This window comes from Myodes glareolus, chromosome 21, assembly GCF_982192425.1.
Source record: "Myodes glareolus chromosome 21, mMyoGla1.1, whole genome shotgun sequence".
NCBI classification, from domain to species: domain Eukaryota; kingdom Metazoa; phylum Chordata; class Mammalia; order Rodentia; family Cricetidae; genus Myodes; species Myodes glareolus.
In genome coordinates, this window is record NC_142046.1 from 35191742 (window position 1) to 35214551 (window position 22810).

General features: G+C 43.7%; 1 protein-coding gene across 6 annotated transcripts in view; it reads right to left on the minus strand.

Moving 5' to 3' along the window:
- Positions 1–22810, minus strand: part of Neb (nebulin) — a 182921-nt gene that overhangs the window by 121592 nt on the left and 38519 nt on the right. For all 6 annotated transcript variants that reach the window (XM_087899946.1, XM_087899948.1, XM_087899947.1 and 3 more), the window contains 21 exons: positions 20913–21011; positions 19992–20096; positions 19798–19905; positions 18112–18423; positions 17826–18032; positions 16877–16981; positions 16062–16169; positions 13884–14195; positions 12770–12976; positions 11177–11281; positions 9529–9636; positions 8350–8661; positions 7523–7729; positions 6997–7101; positions 6734–6841; positions 5885–6196; positions 4550–4756; positions 3345–3449; positions 2257–2364; positions 763–1074; positions 430–636 (listed from right to left, as the gene is read on the minus strand). In XM_087899946.1, the coding sequence (XP_087756072.1) occupies positions 430–636; positions 763–1074; positions 2257–2364; positions 3345–3449; positions 4550–4756; positions 5885–6196; positions 6734–6841; positions 6997–7101; positions 7523–7729; positions 8350–8661; positions 9529–9636; positions 11177–11281; positions 12770–12976; positions 13884–14195; positions 16062–16169; positions 16877–16981; positions 17826–18032; positions 18112–18423; positions 19798–19905; positions 19992–20096; positions 20913–21011 (3759 nt within the window). The remainder of the gene's footprint in view (positions 1–429; positions 637–762; positions 1075–2256; positions 2365–3344; positions 3450–4549; positions 4757–5884; positions 6197–6733; positions 6842–6996; positions 7102–7522; positions 7730–8349; positions 8662–9528; positions 9637–11176; positions 11282–12769; positions 12977–13883; positions 14196–16061; positions 16170–16876; positions 16982–17825; positions 18033–18111; positions 18424–19797; positions 19906–19991; positions 20097–20912; positions 21012–22810) is intronic.

The window sequence follows — 22810 nt, forward strand, 5'->3', positions numbered from 1 at the left end:
TTTCCTAAAAGAAAACAAGACATATAATAGTGTATCTATATCTATCTACCCATATATATGGGGAGAGAGAGAGAGAGAGAGAGAGAGAGAGAGAGAGAGAGAGAGAGAGAGAGAATTCTAACTGCTAAGAATACAGGTGTGTTCTGTCACACCTGGCTTTAATGTCAGATTTGGAAAAAATAATATTTCGCATCTTTTCCATCTTTAGAATGGAGAGTACTTAGGATATATGCACTGAAAATATAAGCAATTTCTAACCCAATTATAATGATAAGGAAAGGCAATGCAAGAGATAACATTGAAATGTGGTACAGGGCCTTGCTCTGTAATTGTTTGTCCCTTTCTAGAATGTGGGACCTGAGTCCGATTCCCTCATAACCTGTTGACCTCTTCTGGATTGGGAGGCAGGAAGTGCACTGCTTGCTCTACCTTATTCATGGTGTGAGCATTCTGCTTGGCTAGCACCATGTCCATGGAGTCGGTCAGTTTTTTAAACTGGAAGGCACTGGGATGCTGGCGGTACTTCCGGTCACTGGCGTATTCCGTGGCTTTCTTGGCCTTCTCCACCTCTAGAGAACCAGCGGGGCTCCAACCAAGCCCTTTGTACCACTCATTGTAGTCTTGCTTATATTCGTTCTATAAAGAAAGGAGACACACTTGACTTTACTTCTTCAGATAAGACACTAAAATATGGTATATAAAACTGCAATGTCTCTGTCTGCGCCGGGGACCCAGCCACCCTGAGCTGGAAGGTTCTCTTACGTCACTCTGGATGTGATTCATATTCCTGGTCAGTTCGATGTTCATCGCATCTGGGAGGAGGATGTACTTGTGAATGAGGTGCTTGTAGTTAGTGTTGGTGATGTTGGCTTGGGCGTCCTTGGCAGCTGTGACACTCAGCATGTCGGCCGGTGTGTGGTAGCTGGTCTTCGTCTTCTCGTAGTTTTTCTTATACTCGCGATCAGACTGCATCTTAGCCACTTGCATGGAATGGACTAATTTGGGATCGTCCTCCAGACTGCGAAAGCCAACCATTTTTCCTTTCTCCTTTTCATAATTGTGCTTGTATTTATACTGTGAAGAAAATAAGTGAAGAACAATTCTAGGGTTAATACTCTGTATTTCATAAAATCGGCAGCTGTGCACGGCTCTGCTGTCGACCAAACACATTGCTGACGTTTGCTTATGAGCCTGGCAGCAGAGTTCTTACCGCAGGCCCCATTTGATACAAGACTACACACTGAGCGACTTCCTGGGGTAACTGAGGACTGGGGTGCACACCAGCCTGCACTACACTGCCTTGCTCTCAACCTCTGGAAGAGTGCAGAAAAGGCGGAAGGAAGGGGGAGCTTTGTATAAGCAGCCCAGTGCCGCCGGGGAAATAAACCAGTCAGTCACCTGCTCCTGAAAAACCGGCTCATGTATGGAACACAAAGCATGATTTTGGAGCAGTTTCCTATTCTGAAGGATTTTTTTTTCTCTCCAAGCTGACAAAACAAAGGAGAAACGTTATTTCTACCCAGCTTCCATAGAGGAGAGAGAGTGAACCAACCGTGCTTCTTAGTCTTTCCTTCATGAGGTTGAGTGTGAAGGTTACAGGGGAGGAGCCAGTGTATCAGAGGAAGAACTAGGGGTTCTCAGCAATGGGAGGGACTGGGGAAGGGAGGATGCGGATGGGAGGGCAAAGGAGAGAGCGCAGCCTGGTACGCCTCATCACTCCACGCTTCTGAGAGCAGATTTCTGAGGCATGGATCAAGTTTCCTATGGAAGTGTTGTGCTGGTCCACCAACTTTCTCAGGCTGTGAAGTAGCCCTCGTTCATAGGGTTCATACATCTCAGTGGCTTGAGTTCACCTACCACAGCTGATGCCAAGTCACTAATGTTTTAACAACTAGGCTGCAGGTTTCCTCATTATTTAAAGAGCGGCCGTCATCAGCATCAATGATCAAAAGCCCAGTGACACTACATGAAGTATCCTGCTGGGAATACAGATGCTAACAAGCAGAGAGCTCTCCTAGACCTCCTGAGGGGGATACTGAGGTCTGTGAGTGCCCTAGCATGATCAGAATCCTGTTGTGTCTTTGTACGTTTTCCCAGAAGGGTCAGAGAAGACACAAGCATTGTCAAGAGGCATGTGTGAAGCACAGCGAGTCTATGGCTCTCAGGCATGGGATAATGTTTTGCTTTCATATTGCATGCCCTCTGTGTTAGTGGCTCTCTCGCTTTGCTTGATTCCTGGCCACCCTTCACACTTACGTCGCTTGCAATATCTCTTGATGCTTTGGCGGCTTTGATAGGAATTGCGTCCGTTCTGAGGTCGTAGCCTTTCTTTTTGGATTCTTCCAGAGACAGTTTGTAGAGTTTCTGCAAAGAGAAGAAAGCCCAGCTTTATTCTAGAAGGCTGACTAGTTGTGTAGCAAGACTTTCTGTCTGGCAGATGTGGTATTGGTGGTTCGATGGTTGAATGTTCTAAGAAACATCATTATGTGTGGGAGAAAGAAAATCAAAATAAAGCAATTACTTGAACTCAGATGTGCTTTTAGTATATCAGTACAAAAGGAGAGGTCCTGATTGCTGTGAGGATGAGCAGATGCTGTGAAAACGACAAAGCTCAGCCAACTCCTACTTGTTCATTTTGATCAAATTAGGAGCAAAGAAGGTCTACAAACTAGCCATCTTTATGTGCCAAAAGAACACCCCAGTTTTACAAGGGCCTCTTTTACTTATATAAATAGTGACGTGAATTCCACAGTCAAATAAAAAACATCATCAATTCCAAATCTCTGTGGAATTCAAACAAAGAAAAGGAAAAAGCCGCTCATCTTGGAGGAGTTCCAGCAACCAGGGACAGAAAAAGAAGGGAAATGAAATTAAACATCAAATGCATTTTCTAGCAAAAGTTTCACACCCCTTATTGTAGGGCTTGTCCCAGTTTGTTCAAAACATTCATTCTTTTCTTTCTTTCTATTGTTTTAACCCTTTTAAAGGATCGTCTCCACAGTTTAGTGGAGGGTTTTCAAAGGCTGGGGTTCTCTTCTGGCTCCCAGCCTTTCTCTTCCTGCCAAGTCTCTGAATTTAAGGTGGGGGGGGGCTGTCCCCAAATGAAACCCAATAGTTCTTCAAAACCATAGCTGTTGTCTCAGCTGCCATTAACAGCCCTGCTCCAAATTTTAACAGAGCAAAGATTAGAGAGGGAAAGACACTGATTTACTTTAACAAAGTGCAATAGTCTACTGGTTTTTAAGTGTTCTCTCTCATAAATTAAGAGACATCAGTGAGTTAATTTTCTATTACTGGTGGGAACAGGTGACAAAGAAAGATGGAAACCAGGGTATTATACTTACATTGCTCATATTAATTGCATTTGCCTTTGCCAAAACAATCTCGGGGATATCAGGCATGATGTGGATTTTGGTCTTGTCAGCTTCCCATGCTTGTCTATAGAGATGCTGGGGGAAAAGTACAAGGTGGTATTTAAAACTCTCAAAAAGATCTCACTATACATATGCACATTATCATGTGTATACAGGTCTCAGGATTTTATGTATCTAAGTGAAAAATAACATGGAGAAGAAGGTGCAAGACAGAAAATCAAAGTGTCCCATCCCTTTGCCTTAAGCCTAGAGGTGGGTACTCCCTCCTAGAGCTTTCTAAGCATACTGTTTCAAAATGAAAGTAAAATCATAGAACATATAATATTTAGACCTGTTTTTTTTGCCATAAAATGTGGATCAGACATCTTGGAACCTTCTGAAAAGAATCCTCTCCATCTAGGAAGCCGCAGAGGCATGATCCAACTGGCTTGATCAATTCTCCATTGACAGACATTAATCTGTAGTTTTCAGTCTGTTTCTAGTGCAGTAACAGTGCTTGGACAGGCACTGCTCAGGTTTCTAGTCCAGGGAGGACTCGCTTTTAGTCTATCTACACTTGGTCACTGGCCATGACTGTGTTGAATCCGCATTGCAGGTCCTTTACTTCCAGACCTCTCTCCTACAGGCATGCCATACTTAACATCACTTGCAAATATTTAAAATATTTCTAAGGTACTATCATTAAAAAATTCCTACAAGACTCAAATTCCATATTGACATCTCTTTTCAGAACCTCTAACCTGTAAGAAACACATGCATGTGTCTTGGCACACACAGAGGTTTCTGTAGGGTAAGGAACATGTTTCTTTTTCCCACAAATATTGATTAAAACGTTACATTAATATGCACTTGCTCGTAGATACGGTGAATGGCATAGCTCTGACCCACTGTCTGTGGCTAGTCTTTGTTTTAGCCCAGTGTTAGCCAGTAGAATTTTCTGTGATGATAAAAATGTTTTGCATAAACCAATATGGTAGCCCCAAGCTCAATAGGGCCACTGAGTACCTGCATACATGGCAGTGTTAGAGGACTAATTTGTTTGTATTATATTGGGCTGCAACACACACATGCATGTGGCTTGTGAATTACAGGGCTCGTGGAGTTCTAGTGGAAGGGCAACAGCTAGTCACTAGAATCTTCCTCAGCCAGGCCAGCTCCACCACGGCAAGACTTACATCATTCATGATTTTTGCATTGTTCTGAGCCAAAACCATGTTCATGGAGTCCATCAATGTGGAGTACTTCAGAGTGTCTGGGTGTTGGCGGTACTTCTTCTCGCTAATAATCTCCATGGCTTTCTTGTTTTTCTCCGCTTCCAGGGAGCCCAATGGGAGCCATCCAATGCCCTTCATGAAGTCAGCGTAGTCTGCCTTGTACTGATTCTACCGGAGAGGAAGGTAAAACAATGGTTAGAAGAGATCAAGCGTCCACGGATCATGAACGTGTGTGTGACAGGTCATCACTTTCATGTGTTTTCAACTTGCAGCATATGAAATGCCAACTGTTTCCTCACACTTCTTCACACAAGAAACGACAAATGAGCAAAGGTCTTGCTGATTTGTTTTTCTTGACGCCTTCATAAAGGGAACGTGTGAGGAACTAATAAATGGATTCATCTGCCATGTGATTATACTCTCCTGACAGATAATTGGTCCAGATCCCCTCATGGATAGGTTAATTCTGAAAATCAGGTTTTTTTTCTCCAGCAGTAAGCATTTGATCATCTGCCATTGTTACGATTTCCTAATGCACACTAGAAACCTGTTAGCACTTGGTACAATTGTGGGGGGGGGGGTTTCCCCTCTGCTGAGATGTGTCTTCCTGCAGCTCTGTGTGGTGCTTTCATTTAGACATGGCTGTGCCTCCCTGGAAATTCATAGCCTGGGTTCCTAGTCCAATAAGAACTCTAGGCCTGGCCTGATGTGGTCTGCGTTTATTTTTATAATATACATTATTTGATAATGGCTCTGAAATCCTTCCCTCTGTCTTCCCTCTATCCGTTCCCAGGGATATCTCAGTCACCCCCTCCTCAACATTCCATGGGCAGCACAGACAACTGCAAGGGCAGAGGTGGAGGAGGAAAACTGGTCGAGAGTGAAGCCCAGGGCTACCCGAGTATGGGCATCACAGGCACACACCACCATGCTGGCCTTTCCCTCTCACCCTGCGACCAAGAGCCTTTCACACATTTGCTCCCCTTTGCTAGGCTTATTTCCTTCAATGAATGCTCTCTGAAATCAAATCAATTTGCTGCTGCTGACCTCCACTGCCAACAGCAACTACAGCACCAAGAGTGAAAGATTAGATTTTAGTTTCTAGAACAGACCCTGCTTCCATTAAAAAAAAAAAAAAAAAAGAATGCAGCCCAAGGGGATGAATAAGACCCCTCCCTCTTCAGGAAACTGCATGTGGATTTCTTTCAGGATTTTTGAGATGTCATGACGTAGGTCACCCATGAGCGGTTTATGGCATGGGCAATGGCTCTACAAAGGGGCGTCACTCTCACGTACATCGCTTTGAATCTGCATCACATTCTTGGCCAACTCAAAGCTCATGGCATCCGGAAGCATGTTGTAGGTGTGGATTATATTCCTGTAGTTGGCGTTGGTGGCCACTTCCTGGGACTTCTTGGCTGCCACCACGCTGAACATGTCCACTGGGGTGTGGAAGGACGTCTTGGATTTCTCGTAGCCCTTCTTGTACTCCCGGTCTGACTGCATCTTGGCCACTTGCATGAAGTGCACCAACTTGGGGTCGTCTTCCAGGCTGCGGAAACCAATGTGCTTCCCTTTGGCTTGTTCGTAAGCCTGCTTGTACTTGTACTGTGGACAGACAAGAGACACGGCAATGATCCAAACGGTTCAGCTAAGGGAATAAAATGTGATTCACTTGGTGTGGGTAAAGAAAGTTAGAGCTTCCTATAATGAGACAGATAGGGGGCAGCAGAGCCAAGAAGCAATGGTTCGGTACTTCAACTATTGGAAAGGAATCTCGGAAGCAGTGTCTTGATCCTCACTCCCTCACTGTGTCAACACAGAAGACCACAATTCCTTAGTGTGTCTTTAGGATGAGAGCTGGCTATGGACTTCATAGGTAAAGCACATAGATCACACCCTTAAATCTGTTTAAAGATGTCTTTTGTAATTCAAATACTCTTAGCATAACTTATTTTAATATGACCTTCTCATTTTTACCTTGAACAATGAGCAAAATCTTTAGAGGGTATCTGGCCTGCGTGAAGGGGAGCATCTTGGGGTAGTGTGTCCAGCCGGTGAGCCGACCCTACCTCACGATCAGGCACAAGCCTGGCTTGTCTGCACCGTCACTCCCGCTAAATGTGTTCCCGCGGCAGCACTTACGTCACTGGCGATGTCTCTAGAGGCCTTCGCAGCCTTTATTGAGATGGCGTCAGGCTTCAGGTCGTAGCCTTTCTTCTTCTCTTCTTCCCAGCCAGCTTTGTAGAGTTTCTAAGCCAGGAACCAGAGAAACAACAGGGAGGTGGGACTTCCGTTACAACAGAGCTCCCGGTTCCAACACGGCGGGTATGTAAAAGACAGACATCCCACAAGTGTTAGCTCCCTTCAGTATCCTCCTCCAGCTTCTTTGCAAAGGATAAACTTACATCACTCATGGTGATCTGGTTCACTCTGGAGAGCAAGATGTCTGGAGTATCAGGCATGACGTGAATGGTGGTCTTGTCTTTGTTCCACTTTTCCGTGTACAGCCTCTGTAATGAGAAGGTCAGCACATGACGCTACAGTGGAGCAGGTATGTAATAATGGGAGCAGGAGGAGGGCATGGTGGATGAGGCTAAGCCTGAAGATGAGAAAAATGATCATTAGACAAGAGAGCCCTGCTCCTGATGGGCGCCATGCTGCTCCGCTTTACAGTCAGGTGGAGTCTGGGCAAAGTGTCAGTAGAGAAGAGCTCTCTAGAAGCTGAAATCCATAAGATTCTTTAAAAATGTGTGTGCATGTATTTATATATACATACATACACATATATATACATATACATACATACACACACACACACATGCACGCACACACACTACATATTCCTTCCCCTTAAATGTGAGTCAAAAGCGCTGAAGACTCACAAAGGGCCCTTCAGGCTTCCCAGGCTGAGGCTGGCCCCTGGGTTCTCACCTTATCCATGGTCAACTTGTTGCTTTTGTTAAGTGCCTGCTCCATGGTGTCCATGGCGTATGTGAACTTCAGCTTCTCAGGGTGCTGGCGATACTTCCTCTCGCTGAGAATCTCTCCAGCTTTCTTTGCCTTCTCCACCTCCAAGGAGTCTATTGGGACCCAGCCGATACCCTTCATCCAGTTGGTGAAGTCAGATTTGTACAGATTCTTTATCACGAAGAAAGAAAGTTCATTTCAGAAAGAAGCAGACCTCGGGTTTCTTCGATTACAAGACTTATTATCACAAAGAGAAGGGAACGCCTAGCATTTACTCATTACAGTCTTTTAGGAAAAAGTGGTTATGGAAGTGATTGCATTCATGGTGGTTTTAAACTGGAAATCCTGACATAATAATTTGTTTTAAAACTAATTTTCTTAGCCAGGCAGGATGATACACATCTATAATCCTAGAACTTGCAAGGCTAAGATGGGATTGTGGGTTCAAGATCAGCCTGGACTACACAGTGGACTAAATTGAAAACAATTAGATAAGACTAAATTAAAAACAAACAAAACAAAACAAACTACAGCAGCAACAAAACAGGATGAAATTTTAAAAATTGCATTGGAAAGATTATAGTGTATCTTAATTTTTCGCAGAATACATCACAGGTGGTCTAACATACACACAATGTGTGTATAACGATGAGTCACATATAGTTACATGAATGAAACGCCCTCACTCTCTGGGTCAGGTGCAAGATGAAGATGTCTCTGGTGACCCTGGTTCTTCCCCTACACCCACAGAAACAGAAAACTAAGCACCCCCGCTTCTGACTGGCACATACGTCACTCTGGATTTGCATGGCGTTCTTGGAGTGCTCCACATTCAAGGCATCAGGCAGGAGGGTGTAGTTGTGGTAGGGTTGTCTGTAGTTGGCGTTGGTCGCAACTTCCTGAGACTTCTTGGCTGCAGTCACACTGAACATGTCCAGCGGTGTGTGGTACCGGGTCTTGCTGGCCTCGTAGCCCTTCTTATACTCACGATCCGATTGTATTTTGGCCACATTCATGTAGTGAACCAGTTTAGGGTCATCCTGAAGACTGAGAAAACCGATTTGCTTGCCTCTGGATTTCTCATAGGCCTCCTTGTATTTGCACTATTTGGAAGAGAGGGCCAGAAAGAAGTTTGACAGAAATTGAATTTATTTAACAATCTATACAAAAGCCAAGTTCAGTGTGAATTTGACAATACCTAAGATATTTTTAGTATTTTAATATATGACTTGCAAAATATTTCAATGGATAACTGCAAAATTTGTTCTGAGAATAAATAATATAATAATTTGCAATTTATATCAAGATTGTCCATTAGTAGATTCTTTGACTGTGCCCAAAGTTTCCTGAAAAGTTTATTTATTAAGCAGTTGTATATTTCTACCTCATTTCCATTAGTAACTTTCACTATCTTTAAAGAGTATTTATGGAATCATGACTCCATTTCAGCAAAACTCTACTCCAAATTAAAGTATTGACCTTAAAATGAATGAATTCTTACTCTATTATGATAATTACATCAAGTCAACAAGGATATATAATTAAAAAACAATTAAAACATTGTTATTTAGCCTACAATGCTTTCCATTTTCTCTTGTTTCACTGGATTTATTTCTTATGTAAATAAATTGTGAAATTAAAACAGTATATTCTTTTAAAATGTTTGGATACTTTACTTAGTCATACTTTGGTAGACTGAGACTTTTTCTTGACAAAATCTAAATAAAAAATTTAAGCTCACAGTGAAAACAGTAAGACTTTCAAATTTTCCACAACTGAAAAGAAAATGTATCTGTAAATTTTTAGTGAAGTTTTTAAAAAATATTTTCAGTGAAATAATGAGAAAATATCCTTGGCACTCATGAAATAACAAAATTTTTCTATAGTGTAATCTTCTCATGTGTTTCCCTCTATAGATCATGGTTTCAAGCACAATATGCAGATTATAAAACATGCATGGCTTTCCTTACATCACTAGCAATGTTCCTTGAACTTTTGGCCGCAACAATGGGAATGGCATCCGGTCTCAAGTCGTAACCCTTGGCAAGGGTTTTCTTCCAGTCTGCTTTGTAATGAGCCTGTGAGAAAGAAAGGGTTTATCATTTGACATGGTTAAATGACAACCGGAAACTGGACACCAATGTATCTTTTACCAGACATCTACATTCCCTTCTATGAAGAGAACCTGCAGCTAAGTGATTGGCTCATCACCTGTGTGCCTGCTCCATTCTTTTTGTAAACTATAACAGGGCCTGGAGATAGAGGCCAGTGGTCCTATCACTGAGGAGGTCGGATGGAGGATTATGGGTTCGAGGCCTACCTGTATTATACAGAGAGACCCTGTTTTGCAAAACGAAACAAAACAAAAATCCAGTTCAACAAGAACAATGTAAAACCATCAAGCAATACGTGGTGTAATCTCAAGTAATGACAAAACGTCTGCTTGTGCGACAGAGCAACGGAAGGGATGAATGTTGGGCAACAAAATGGTCTCACAAATTTCTGTATTTTATTCTCTCCTCTGGGGACGTCATATTTGTGACAAACTTTTCATAATAAAGCATTTCAAAGTTAGAGAAATTTGTTGTTATCAAAAATTTAAAATTAAGATACAGTACCGACCCTGTAGCTTTCATTGTTAAAATGCTTTGAATGCTGTACTATAAAAGTTTAAGTGTCCCCAAATCATAGAGATGATTACCAAAGACACCCTGCACATTCAGAAGATAAAAGAGTACCTAAAATGTTAATGTTGAGAATAATAACTAAGCTATCTTTAAAAAAAAAAAGTTACACTCTCAGTAAGACATGAGCATTTGCTGGGCATGGTGGCAGAGGCAGATAGACCTTTATGAGTTTCCAGGCCATCTTGGTCTACATAGGGAATTCTAGGCTAGTGAGGGTTACATAAGGAGATCCTGTCCAAAAATAAATAAAATAAATAAATATATTTTTTTTAGGTTTAATTCTATTTTAAAATTAGAATCCAAATGTTGGATTTATTTATTGATTTGATTTGATTTTTGTTCTATTTTATTTTTGAGATGAGGTCCCACTATGTTGCCTGAGTTGGGCTCAAACTCCTGATTGTGCTCTTCAATGTCAAGGACCAGTGTCCTAAGTTCCTAATATTACAGGCACATGCTATAACTCCTGTCTTCATAAATCCTGGTTTAAACATAGTAACCAATTACAAGCCCAGACTACCTAATAACTAGTTTCTTTAAAAAATTCCAACACTCACAGAGGGAACCGAGTCTTCCAGAAGCTTTAAAAAAGAGCTGAAACAAAACCTCACAAAGCAGACTATAAACCTGCTCTTTCCAGTCTTGGCCAGACTTTGTGTTGTGTTTTGTTTTTAAATGGAATATTATTTTCTGAACCTGTTTTACCATCTACTAGTGAATCACAGCTCACAGTTAAAAAGAATATACATTAAGTAAAATTTTATAGTGACCCCCTAGTCCTCTGTTGTCTGTATAGGGGTTCCCTCTGAGTGCTCAAATGGTCTACATTTGGTTTGTTCTCCTTGAATGGCTCAGTAAAAGAGCTACCCAGAATTGGGAAAGGGACGTCCCTATAAAGAGATGTTAGACCGGCACCAGGTTAGATACTCACGTCACTCATATTGATGGCATTGACCTTGGCTTGGATAAACTGAGACAACTCAGGGTCCATTGTGTACTTATGCTTCAGCTTCTCGCCCTCCACCTTGTAGTTCAGCTGCAAAGAAAGAAGCACACAATGTCATAAGCTGACACGGTGCAAGCTTGATCCTGTAGCCACGCCTTTAAAGGAAAGGTTGTCCTTGGTATTTCCCAAACACAAGACAAATGCTTACAACACCAGAGTCAGGGAGCTGGAGTAGGTATATGTGTGTCTTTACCTCACCAGGTAGGGTGGTAGGTTCTGTGTTTAAGGTGGAAAAAAAAGGTCAGAGGTATAGGATGTGGGGAGGGTATGGAGGGAGTTAAATCCAAAGTTACCACCACATTTCTGACTGGAGTATCTAGGTTTGTGCTGATGGGATTTGGTATGTCCTTCTGTATATGTGTTGCTTTTATTGGATAATGAATAAAGCTGTTTTGGCCAGTGGCTTAGCAGAGTAAAGCCAGGTGGGAAACCCAAACAGAGACATAGAGAGAGAGTAGGAGGAGTCAAAGAGATGCCATGTAGCTGCTGAAGGAGAAGGATGCCAGAATCTTACCTGTAAGTCACAGACTAGTGATGATACACAGAATTAATAGAAATGGATTAATTTAAGATGTAAGAGCTAGCTAGGAATGTGCCTAAGCTATTGGACAGGTAGTGTTGTAATTAATATAGTTTCTATGTGATTATTTGGGTCTGGGTGTTCAGGAAACAGAAGAACAGTCTCTGTCTACAGGGATTTCTTCAGATGGAGCAGACAGTACAGTGAGTACCATTTTCCTAGCTAGCTCCCACACAACCGGGAATGATACTGTCCTCAGCCAAGGGAATCCCTGGCACTCATGAGCATTAAAGTACAACATATCCTTAAGCACTGCAATAGCAGAAAAGCAGAGATCACCCTCAAGGGACGAGACCCACAATTGATCCACAGGTCCAAGGCAAGTCAATATGTCCCCTGCTTTCTAACCTCTGAGGCTAACACAAACACAGGCTTTGCTTGAAATGTGTTTCTCTTTCTGAGGACATCGTGAGTGAACCCTGGAAGTATGGGGTGATGTGACACACTGGGCACTGGAAAAAAAAGGCACTTGCTCTCAGAAACGAGGACAAGGCATGAACTACCATTCTCTTCCCCAGAGGCCCCATTTGAAGAGCGCCTCCTAGAACGAGTTGTTATACAAGAGGACTGGGACACTGAGCCATTTCTCCACGTAGCTGGTACAACTACTGCAGAGCAACCGGCCGCTTTTACAATTCAGACCAAGTTGACAATGTTAATAGGAACACTCATGTCCTCTCCTATGTACAATGAGCAGATCATACGAATAGCACAGACGTTCTGTGTTGGGAAAATACAGCAAAGCTGGAAAGACCCTGTTTCTCCCCCCACCTTCAAGTTCAACATTGTTTCCAAAGTAGAATCTGTGCCTTCACCTCTGAAAACAGTGTCTGTGTTGACATAGATGCATCCTCCTACGCTGAGAGAAGGAGCATGGGGGGAGTGGCTTGGTTGTGGGGTTTACTCAGGGACTAAACCTTTAAAGGGGGACCTCTTACATCACTTAGCTGCTTGGTGTTCTGCTGAGCCAACACCATGCCCATGGAGTCAGGCACGCTTGTGAACTTGATGGTGTCCGGGTGTTGTCGGTACTTCCTCTCATTTAGGGCCTCGCCTGCCTTCTTGGCCTTCTCCACCTCCAGGGAGCCAATGGGGATCCACCCAATGCCCTTGAAGAAGCTGTTATACTCATCTTTGTACACATTCTGCGGAAAGAACAAGCTCACGTGAGAAGGTAGCCTTGGGAATAGTCAGGGAAGCTTCTGGGAGCTGCAATGCCACACAAAAGAAATGAAAGCAATTATTCCCCCTGCGCTTCCATCTCGGCTGTCATTCGGCTTTTTACCAGGAACTGGGAATGAGAAGAAGCAGATCGGCCATGAGCGCGCATTATACAACACACAAGGGAATCTAGGTCATGCATTTCCACGGCTGTTGGAGTTTTGTTTTGTCGATTTTGACCATAAATTGGGTTTTCTTTTTAATTTCACTGGAAACTCCGCAAGTCTGCGTTTCCCCCACCCTATCCAGCCAGGTTATTTCTGACCTTAGCTGGGTAGTGAGATTTGTCACAGCCTGCTCAATAACGGAATACCAACCATTTCTTCCCCTGACAGAGGACAGAACTCTGCAGAAAGAAATGCCCTGAATGTTAAACAGCTCCCTGGGCAGCTCTCTATGAATCATGCTGCAAGCAGAGCCTTCCTTGTTCATTTGATATGACTCACGACATGGATTTACATGGATGATGGGGTGACCTTGAGTTTAGAAAAAAGAAAAAAAAAACCCTGAATTCCGAAAGCATTGGGAATTTAATTTTGCATCATTCAGTGATTACCACTGAAGCGGGCCCACGAGCGTACCTCTGACTGAGAAGCAAAGTGCCTCATCTCATTAGAAGAACATGGTCCTATCTTCATTCATATGTCAACAGACACAATGCCAATGCTTATATATAGAAAGTCAGGGGAAAAAAATGTAGCTTAGGAAGTTTTTGAACCAATGCCGCTTATTCTAATGTGTATTTTTCAAGTACCTTATTGTGTTTTTAAGCCAAATAAAATGAACTGAAATGATCAATGTCTTCGGGTCTGTTAGGTAATGTATACTTACATCGCTCTGGATTTGGTTAGCGTTCCTTGTGTGCTCGAGACTCAGGGCATCAGGCAGATATGTGTAGTGGTGCAAAGGTTGCTTGTAGTTGACATTGGTGGCCACGTCCTGAGCCATCTTTGCAGCAGTGATGCTGACCATATCCCCAGGGGTATGGTAACTGGTTTTGGTGTTCTCGTAGTTTTTCTTGTATTCTCGGTCTGACTGCAACTTTGCCACGTTCATATAATGGACCAACTTGGGGTCATCCTGCAGGCTTCTGAAACCAACGTGTTTGCCTTTTGACTTCTCGTACGCTTCCTTGTATTTATACTGTGGAGACAGAACTTGGTTAGCCAAGTGCCATGTGGTACAAAAACGTTTTTCCACACACAAAGGTAAACAGAACATTATGACTTTCTGGATGAGTGTTCATGAAACACACACTTCATCTCATCCAGAAAAATCATAACAAAACCTGTTTAAACTCTGCTGGGACTTCAAGGCAATCCCATGATCGATCAATTTAAATTTCCACCCCCTTTGCTTGACTCCTACAGATGATTTGTATAAAGAATTATTTTTTAAAATCTACCAGAATACGAACACACCACCTTCCAAACATAAGACTATTGTCTTTTAGCTCCATAGGGATGTAGCCTTTTCTAATCCAGTTTGGGATTTCTGTTCATGGATGTGACTATCAGCAATGTAAGCAGTTGGACCTTCAGCTCCTCCCTCTATCGGCTACACCCTCTGTAAGCTCGGGACTGAAGGAATCACAAAGGAAGGTGCTCCAGCAGAGCCGGGAACTGCTGCTGGGGTTTCTCATCAATAAAAGCCTAACCCAGAGCAAATCTGCTCAAGGTCTTTCAGTGCAGGGGGTGGGGTGGTGGTGGTGGGGTTGAGGGGCACCATTGAGATGCAGATTGAACTGCACGGTAATAGCTCAGACCCTCGATATTTATTCAAGAGAAATCAAATCTACCAAACCCTGCAAACCCTGAGCACGGGTAGTGTAAAGAGGAATTCCTAAGTGAGGACTTAGGAGGTGAGAGGGTTACCAAGGAATGACTTGATATAATAGAGAAGGCTCTAGTGGGGGGAAGGGACAGGATCACACTCCAGACTTTCACTTTTAATTTAAATCAGGAGTGCATTTCAGAGTCACGTGTACTGCCTGCCAAGTTTGGAGGGAGGCATTTTTAGTCCATCCCGGCCAGAGAAGCTGTAGTGACTTTATACCCTTCTCTTCTGTGTGGATTGTAGGCACGGTCAGTTTTTCAAGTCAAGATTGTAGCCCTGGGAATAGAGCATGATAGTGATCTCTGCAAGAAGTGAATGACTAAAAATGTGCTTTTTTAAAGATGAGAAGTGTGTGTGTGTGTGTGTATGTGTGTGTGTGTATGTGTGTGTGCATGTGCACGTGTGCATATTACCATAGATTGTGGTGGTTTGAAAGAAAACGGTTCCCAAAGAGAGTGGCACTATTAGGAGGTGTGACCTTGTTGGAGGAAGTGTGTCACTGTGGGGGGCAGGCTTTGAGGTCTCTTTTGCTCAAGCTTCCCTCAGTGTGACCGTCAGTTGAGTTCCTGCTCCCTGCAAGATGTAGGACTCTCAGCTCCAGCACCGTGTCTGCCTGCACACCACCATGCTCCCCGTCATGATGATAATGAACTGAACCTCTAAAACTGTAAGCAAGCCCACCCCAATTAAATGCTTTCTTTACAAGATTTGCTGTGGTCTCGGTGTCTCTTCACAGCAATAAAAACCCTAAGACAGATGAAATGGCACCAACTGACTGAAATGATCACCATCATATCCTAAAAGAGGCAGGGGTCCTACTTGGCTTAGGGAATGTCTGTTGATATGCAACATCCTCCCTTCTTTTTAATGCAATTGTAATGCAGGCAGTCATCCGATTTAACATGTTTCTGTCATTCATTTCATGCGCTCACTGAAAACTGTCAAGGAAATGTGTCAGCAAAGGGAATTTTCATCATGAGTTGTGGGGAGAAAGCCACTGTCAGACTAATTGCATTGCTAAGTGGAGTCATCTGAAAAAAACAAATCTCAACAATGTTGAAATGGTAGCAGGCTTTTCAAACACCATTTCGAGGAGAGCTTGGACATCAGTCATTTATATGTACACCCAAGCAAGCATGTATCCGATTACTTTCCACTTGAATCTGTACTCACGTCACTGGCGATGTTTCTCGAGGACTTGGCCGCCGTGATGGGAATGGCATCAGCCAGCACATTGTTGCCTTTGGCTATTAAATCATGCCAGTCCCGTTTGTAACAGACCTGGGGTAGAAAAGAAATAGGGGGTCAGCGCACTGTTTATCCATCCTCTCAGGAACCCCTCAACCACTGTCTTCTTTAGGTCTCTTGTGTGTGTGAGCTAAGGAATTAGATCCCCCATTGCATGTACCCTGCTATGAAGTTACATCAGCAAAGGGTCATATGTCTAGCATGAAATCATGGGTGTCTTGCTAATGGTTCACCTAAGTCTGGCCTTGGCAGATAAAGAAGAGGGATGAAAAACCAGAGTCGATGAAGGAGGAATAGTAAAGGCTGTAGGAAGTCTGGTCCATGAGGGCCATTGAGAGAAGATGAAGCTAAGAAGGATGGCCAAAGAGGACACCAGGCAGCCTTCTTTACAAAATTTAAGGCTATTGTAAAAAAAAAAATGAAATCACTGAATTAGAATTTCGTTAATTTTCATTTTTCTCCTGGAGGACTATAATCCCTCTCCCATGTGCCAACTGGAAAACAAAGCAGAAGTTTTAGGGAAACATGCAATGTGCTCTGTATAAGGAAAAGTGCTACACCCCATGAAGAGGGCCTTCCATACCAAGAGCCAACTTGAGTCAAGAGGCCACCATCCCGAGACGTGCTCTGCTGGGGACCAAGAGGGGGAAGTGACTTGAATAACCACCCAGATGCTTCTCCACTGCACAGATCTATCTATTGCCACATCAGGTCTTCACCCCGTCACCCCTGCTACTCACATCACTGATGTTGTAAGCATTGCACTTGGCCTGGAGGAACTGTGGGAGGTCGGGATTCAAAGTGTACTTGTGCTTCACGTCTTCTCCTTTCGCTTTGTATAAGATCTGCAACACACAGACACAGGGATAAAACGCCTTCCACACCAGGCTGAAAGGAGAAGCCCTTAGCTGCCCACTGGAAGGAGTGGCTCTTTGTCAAGCTCCCTCCCACTGTTTCCCCTCCCTTTGGTCTCCTCTTTCCTGTGTGGATCTTGCTATGTGACCTAGGCTGGCCTAACTCTTTAGACCCTCAAGTTCTGGGATGGAAGGTGTGTGCCACCACACCTGTCCTGGAATAAAACTTTTTGTACCAGTCAAAGGTAGCCAATAAGGGGCAATGGGGAGAAACTGGAGGGAAGGGATTGGGAGGTGTAGGCTGGTTCTAAACACCATATATCCATGTATGGACAGTAAATAGAATATTTTTAAATGTATCTAGTAAGACAGTCTTTTAATGGCAGTGGAAAATGACAACTTTGCAGAGGACAGTTTTAAAATGCTAGTGCCTGGGGAATACAAAAAATGCCTAAGCTAAATTTTTAATTTTCTTTTTTATTTATTTAACAATTAAAAATTTATTTTTTTTACGTGTGTTAAGTGTTTTGTTTGCATGTATGTTTGTGTACCACATGCACGGTACTTGTCGGAGTCAGAAGCAGGCACTGGAGTTATGGAGAGTTGTGAGCCACCATGTGGGTGCCGGGAACCAAACCGGGGTCTCCTGCAAGAGCAGTCAGTGCTCTTCAACACTGAGCTACCTCTCCAGCCCCCAGCGTTTTAACATTGAATGCACAGAATGCTAAATCAGCAATGAAGGCATTGGCATAAGAGTAAGCACAGCAAGTAGGCACTCACCCCTTAAAGAGTACCCCCTTACACAAACACACAAACCATCTTCTTCTGTACTCACATCACTGACTTGCTGCGTGTTCTGCTTGGCTTGCACCATCACTGGGGAGTCCACGATGCTGGTGAACTTGAGCGTGTCCGGATGCTGCCTGTATTTCTTCTCACTCAGGGCATCACCTGCCTTTTTCACCTTTTCCTGGTCGAGGCTGCCAATCGGTATCCAGCCGATGCCCTTCATCCAGTTGTTATAGTCTTCCTTGTACGCATTCTGCAGCGACAGGGAGGAGGAGTGAGAGCCGGGCCCATTCTGGGAGCCGAGGGGAAGGCCTGGGGAGCACGGCACTTACGTCACTCTGGATATGCATCATGTTCTTGGACAGCTCCAGGTCCATGGCATCCGGCAGGTAGGTGTAGTGGTGCAGAGAATGCTTGTAGTTCGTGTTGCTGATTACGTCCTGTGCCTTCTTAGCCGCCACGACATCGAACATATCGTGAGGGGTGTTGTACTTGGTCTTTGTCTTTTCGTAGTCTTTTTTATACTCCCGGTCTGACTGTATCTTGGCCACGTTCATGTAGTGAACCAGTTTGGGATCATCTTGGAGACTTTGGAATCCAACCATTTTCCCTTTAGCCTTCTCGTAATCTTTTTTGTAATGGACCTATTGGGCGTGAAGGTGGGCATATTTGGAAATGTGTCTTTGAAGATACTGAACAGTGAGGTCATAATTTGCAAGTTTTGACTTTCCTAGACATTTCTATATGCCTATCACAAGGGGATTAGTTCCAGGATCCCCACTTTGTGCCGAAAGTGAAGTCCCTTATATGAGTGAGCCATGGTACTTACACATAACCTTTGCACACTCTCTGCATACACTTCAAAACTTCTCTAGACTACTTACAATGTCTAGTAAATTGTAACTGCTATGTAAATGGTTTTGTGTCATTTTGAAGATAATGATAAGGAAAAAGTCTTTAAGCGTTTAGTACAGATGTAATTTTAAAAGTTTTTTCAGCCCACAGTTAGGTATCTATGGATATGAAATCTGAGAACAAAAAGCATCAACTTCCTATGTAATATGGTAAAATAAAACATCACTTAGGAGCCTTGAATTTCTATATCTACTTCTGCCACCCAAAAGAGATTGGGATCTACTTTGTCACTGATATGAATTATGATTCATATCTCATATGAATTCTCCACGCTCTTTCTTCCTTCAAAGACATAAGCAAACATCATGAAAAGGAAAAAGAAGCATTTTCCATTCTTTACCAATTACACTCTGCTGCCAGGGCCCTGGAGCAGCTGAGGATTTGACAACCTTTAACTTAAAGACATTTTAAGAGTCCTTGATTATTGCAAAGGAAACACAGAGCCAGTCATGGTGAACAGCATTTGGCTTTGGATTATAGATAGAGGGGGTCTGGGGATTCTTGGGGAGACCTGCAGAGGATCCCGGGAAAGGTAAGAGCACAGGAAGGTGTGGGGCATGGGGTGGCCGGAGGATCCACCACAAGAAAGGTCAGAGAGACCTTCCAGGAGGGAGGGCTTTTCAGAACAAGGACATCTGGGTTTATTCTTTCTTTTTCTTTTAAAGCTATATTGTAATTACAGCAGTGTAATGAAAACTTCATCTCAATCAGAAGTTGCACTTGAATTTCCCAGAGAAATAGATGTAATAATGGATAAAAAGGGGAAGAGAGGGGACGAGGAGATCACATAAATTAATAAAGATTAGAGATAAAATTATTCCATCTAGAAGCAATTACAACTTGAATTTCTCCTTGGTTTCTTATTAAAGTAATGGAGATTTATGCAGAAATCTTTACAGTGATTTGAAGTCTTCTTGGTAACTCACAAGTGGACCAGTTGTGGTATAACTCACAAGTTATACCAGCTCCAACCTCCGAGAATACTAAGGTCTGTTTAGGGTTCTTTCTGTACGGAATCATTTCCAGTCAGGGCCACCATACGTGCTGACTTCTGGGTACCCTATCAGGTCCCATGTGATACAGGTGACCATGGCTGGACTTACGTCGCTCGCAGCCTGCCGGGCAGCTTTGGCAGCTTTGATGGGAATCGCGTCGATTCTCAGGTCATATCCTTTCTTGCTTAAGTCTTTCAGGTCGGCTTTGTACAAGCTCTGCAAGAGAAACACCCCTTGAGCAGGACCGCGGAGCCACGTGAGTCAAGGCCGAGCGCGCAGGGCAGCGCCAGACGCACACGCACCTCACTGACGTTGTAGGCGTTCACTTTAGCCTGGATGAACTGCGGCAGGTCCGCGGGCAGGCTGTATTTATGCAGCATCTCCTCCCCTTTGGCTTTGTAAGCGATCTAGGAGAGGAGAAACCACATGGAAACCTAGTGTGAGAGACAGCTAACGGCACTGGAGGGCACTTTCAGAGTGGCGTGTCTGTCGCAAGGTGATGCTAAGAAAGACACTCCTGGTTCTGTCCCATCATGCATCGGCAAAAATCTATGTACATTCTAGGACCCTGATGCAGCGGCACGGAGGCCTGTCTCATTGCATGCACACGGTGGGACAAGATTTCTGAGCACTGGCTAGGAATCTCGGGCTCTAGGCACCAGGTGCCTGGAGGACCTCAACCCAGGGACGTGAGCTGGTGGAAATGCTAACCTGCAGCCACTGCTTTGAGCCAGAGCAGACTAGCAGTCAGAATACAGCAGTAATCTATTTTAGAGTTCGTGGGAGTCTAAAGGGACTCACGGGTGGTTTTGATTATATATATTTTTTCTTAGCCCCGACTTAAGATATTATCTCCACGTGGCCCAGCACCTATATTAATTCTTTCTGGTCTTCCTAGAGATTCCTTACAACGGTCATTAAAAGAAGACCCTCTCACTGATCCCTCAGAGAGCCTTCCTTTAGCAGTACAGGACAGCTGGTATAGTACATGCAGTACTCTAAGGATATGATTAGGAGGCATGGTGCCATTGGACAGCAGGAATTTATAGCTGGCCCCAAGAGGCTTTCCCGATGATTAAGCAGCTCCAGGTGACCAGCGCACTCAAGGACAGGTTCCTTCATGCGTGTGAACAGTCACGAAAGCCCACACAGGATGGACACGTGCAGAAGGCAGGTGCCTTCACGCTAGTCAACAGAAAGCCACACACAGGCTGGACACTTACATCGCTCCTCTGGGCCTGGTTAATTTTAGACTGCACTGTAATAGGAGCATCTTCAATCGAGGTGAATTTGAGCGTATCTGGATGCTGGCGGTATTTTTTCTAGGATGATCAAAAGGGAAAAAAGAAATTAAAAGCGAATCTTTACTACAGGCCCTGTACTAAGAATCCTGGAGATTGGCTTTGGAAAGACACAGAGGGGTTTTCTCAGTTTTAAAGTACTGGAGTCCCGATTGCCTTGGGTGAGGAATGAATACCTACACGATATAGAACTGAAAGGTCTTAAATTGGTGTCATCATGGGCAGCGTGTGGAGCAGGGAGGCACAGCTCCCCGGAAGCATGCTAGCACTCCTCAGATGCCTTGCTTATGGTGTGAAAGAGGGGCTTTCTCTTATGTTGAGCCAGAAACACCACAGAGGTCTCAGAGGCCTTAGCAGAAATGCAAGCAAGACTATTTGGGCTGTCTTTTGTTGTTGTTGTTGTTTTATAAACAAGGTCTTAATAGGGTTGGCTTCAATCTCAGTGAAAACCCAAGGATGATCCTGAATTCCTGACACTCTTGTTGTTTCTCCCCCTTTAAATACTAGTGTAAATACTAGTAAAGAGTGACTTTACACAACCCTAACAACTTCATCAGCAACTGGAACAAAGGAGTTTTCTGGTAAGGGATCACTTAGCAACAGCTAATGAATAATTAGGCAGAGAACATGTCTGCTTTGCAGCCATATTGCAGCTTCTTATGTATGGGACACTGATGTGCTGGAGAAGAAAGAAAGAGGGCCTTTGGGAAGGTGGCCCAGTGAGGGAGCTGACAAATGTCACTCCTATGCCTGTCTTCTCTGCCGATCTGCCCAGGCGCCATCCTTGGGGCATACTGTATATTTCAACTTTTCCATATATTTTAACACCGCTTTTTCAACTGCACACTTCTGAAAACTACCAGCATCGGAAGACACTTCCTGAACGACCTCTGAGAAGGCAAAAATGTTTTCAGCCAAACTGGACAAAAGCTCACAGAAGCGAGAACACCTTCGGCCTGAGCACGGTGACAAGCTTCACTTTGCACCTCTGTCCTTTACACCCTCCCCTTTCCCTGATGATGCAGTCACGTGACAACAGTGTCTTCAGCTGTTGCTGGAGAGGGGACAGACACTGTGTCCATAGTAAGACGCTCAGGAGGAGCACCACCTTTTCTCTAAGCATGAACGGCAGTCTGTAAACCACTGGAGAGCCAAGACCATAATCGAGGGCACAATTTTCAAAGAACTGTTGACAGCTACATTACTCAGAAGTATTCCAGGGTAGAAGCAAGACACAACTCTAACGGTCAAGAGGCCATTAACATGTGACGTGTCTTTGCAGAGGAAGACAATGTAATTAAAAGATAAAGAAAAGGAATGAATTTTAGGTAGAGGCAAAGGCACCGAAAGAAACAAAAGAAGCCTCAGAGAAACTTTCATAAAAGGTAAAACTACAGAGGTCAGAAGCGGCTCAGCAACGGCTTCGGGTTGAAGGTAGGCAGGGGTTCTCGAGGAAATGCATTAGAAGCATTTAAAATTAATTTCTAAGGTGGGGTTCATGCCTGGAATCCCCATACCCAGAGGCTGAGGCAGGATCACCACCACATGTTCAAGGCCAGCCTGGGCGACAATAAATTCGACACCAGTCTGGATTACAGAGTGAGACTTTGTCTTAAAATAAAAACAAAAGTAGAAAAAGTATCCCGGTGGCAGCAAGTGCAAGACTGCATTGGTCTTGTCTAAACCAGGTAAAATTCACATCGTGGGGATAAAGTTGCTCAGCTCTATTTGAGTGTTTTACACGAATAGTTTAGATGCTATATAGAGGCATGAATATGTTTCTGGATTGTTTGTGCTTTAAGAATCTTCTTCAACAGCAA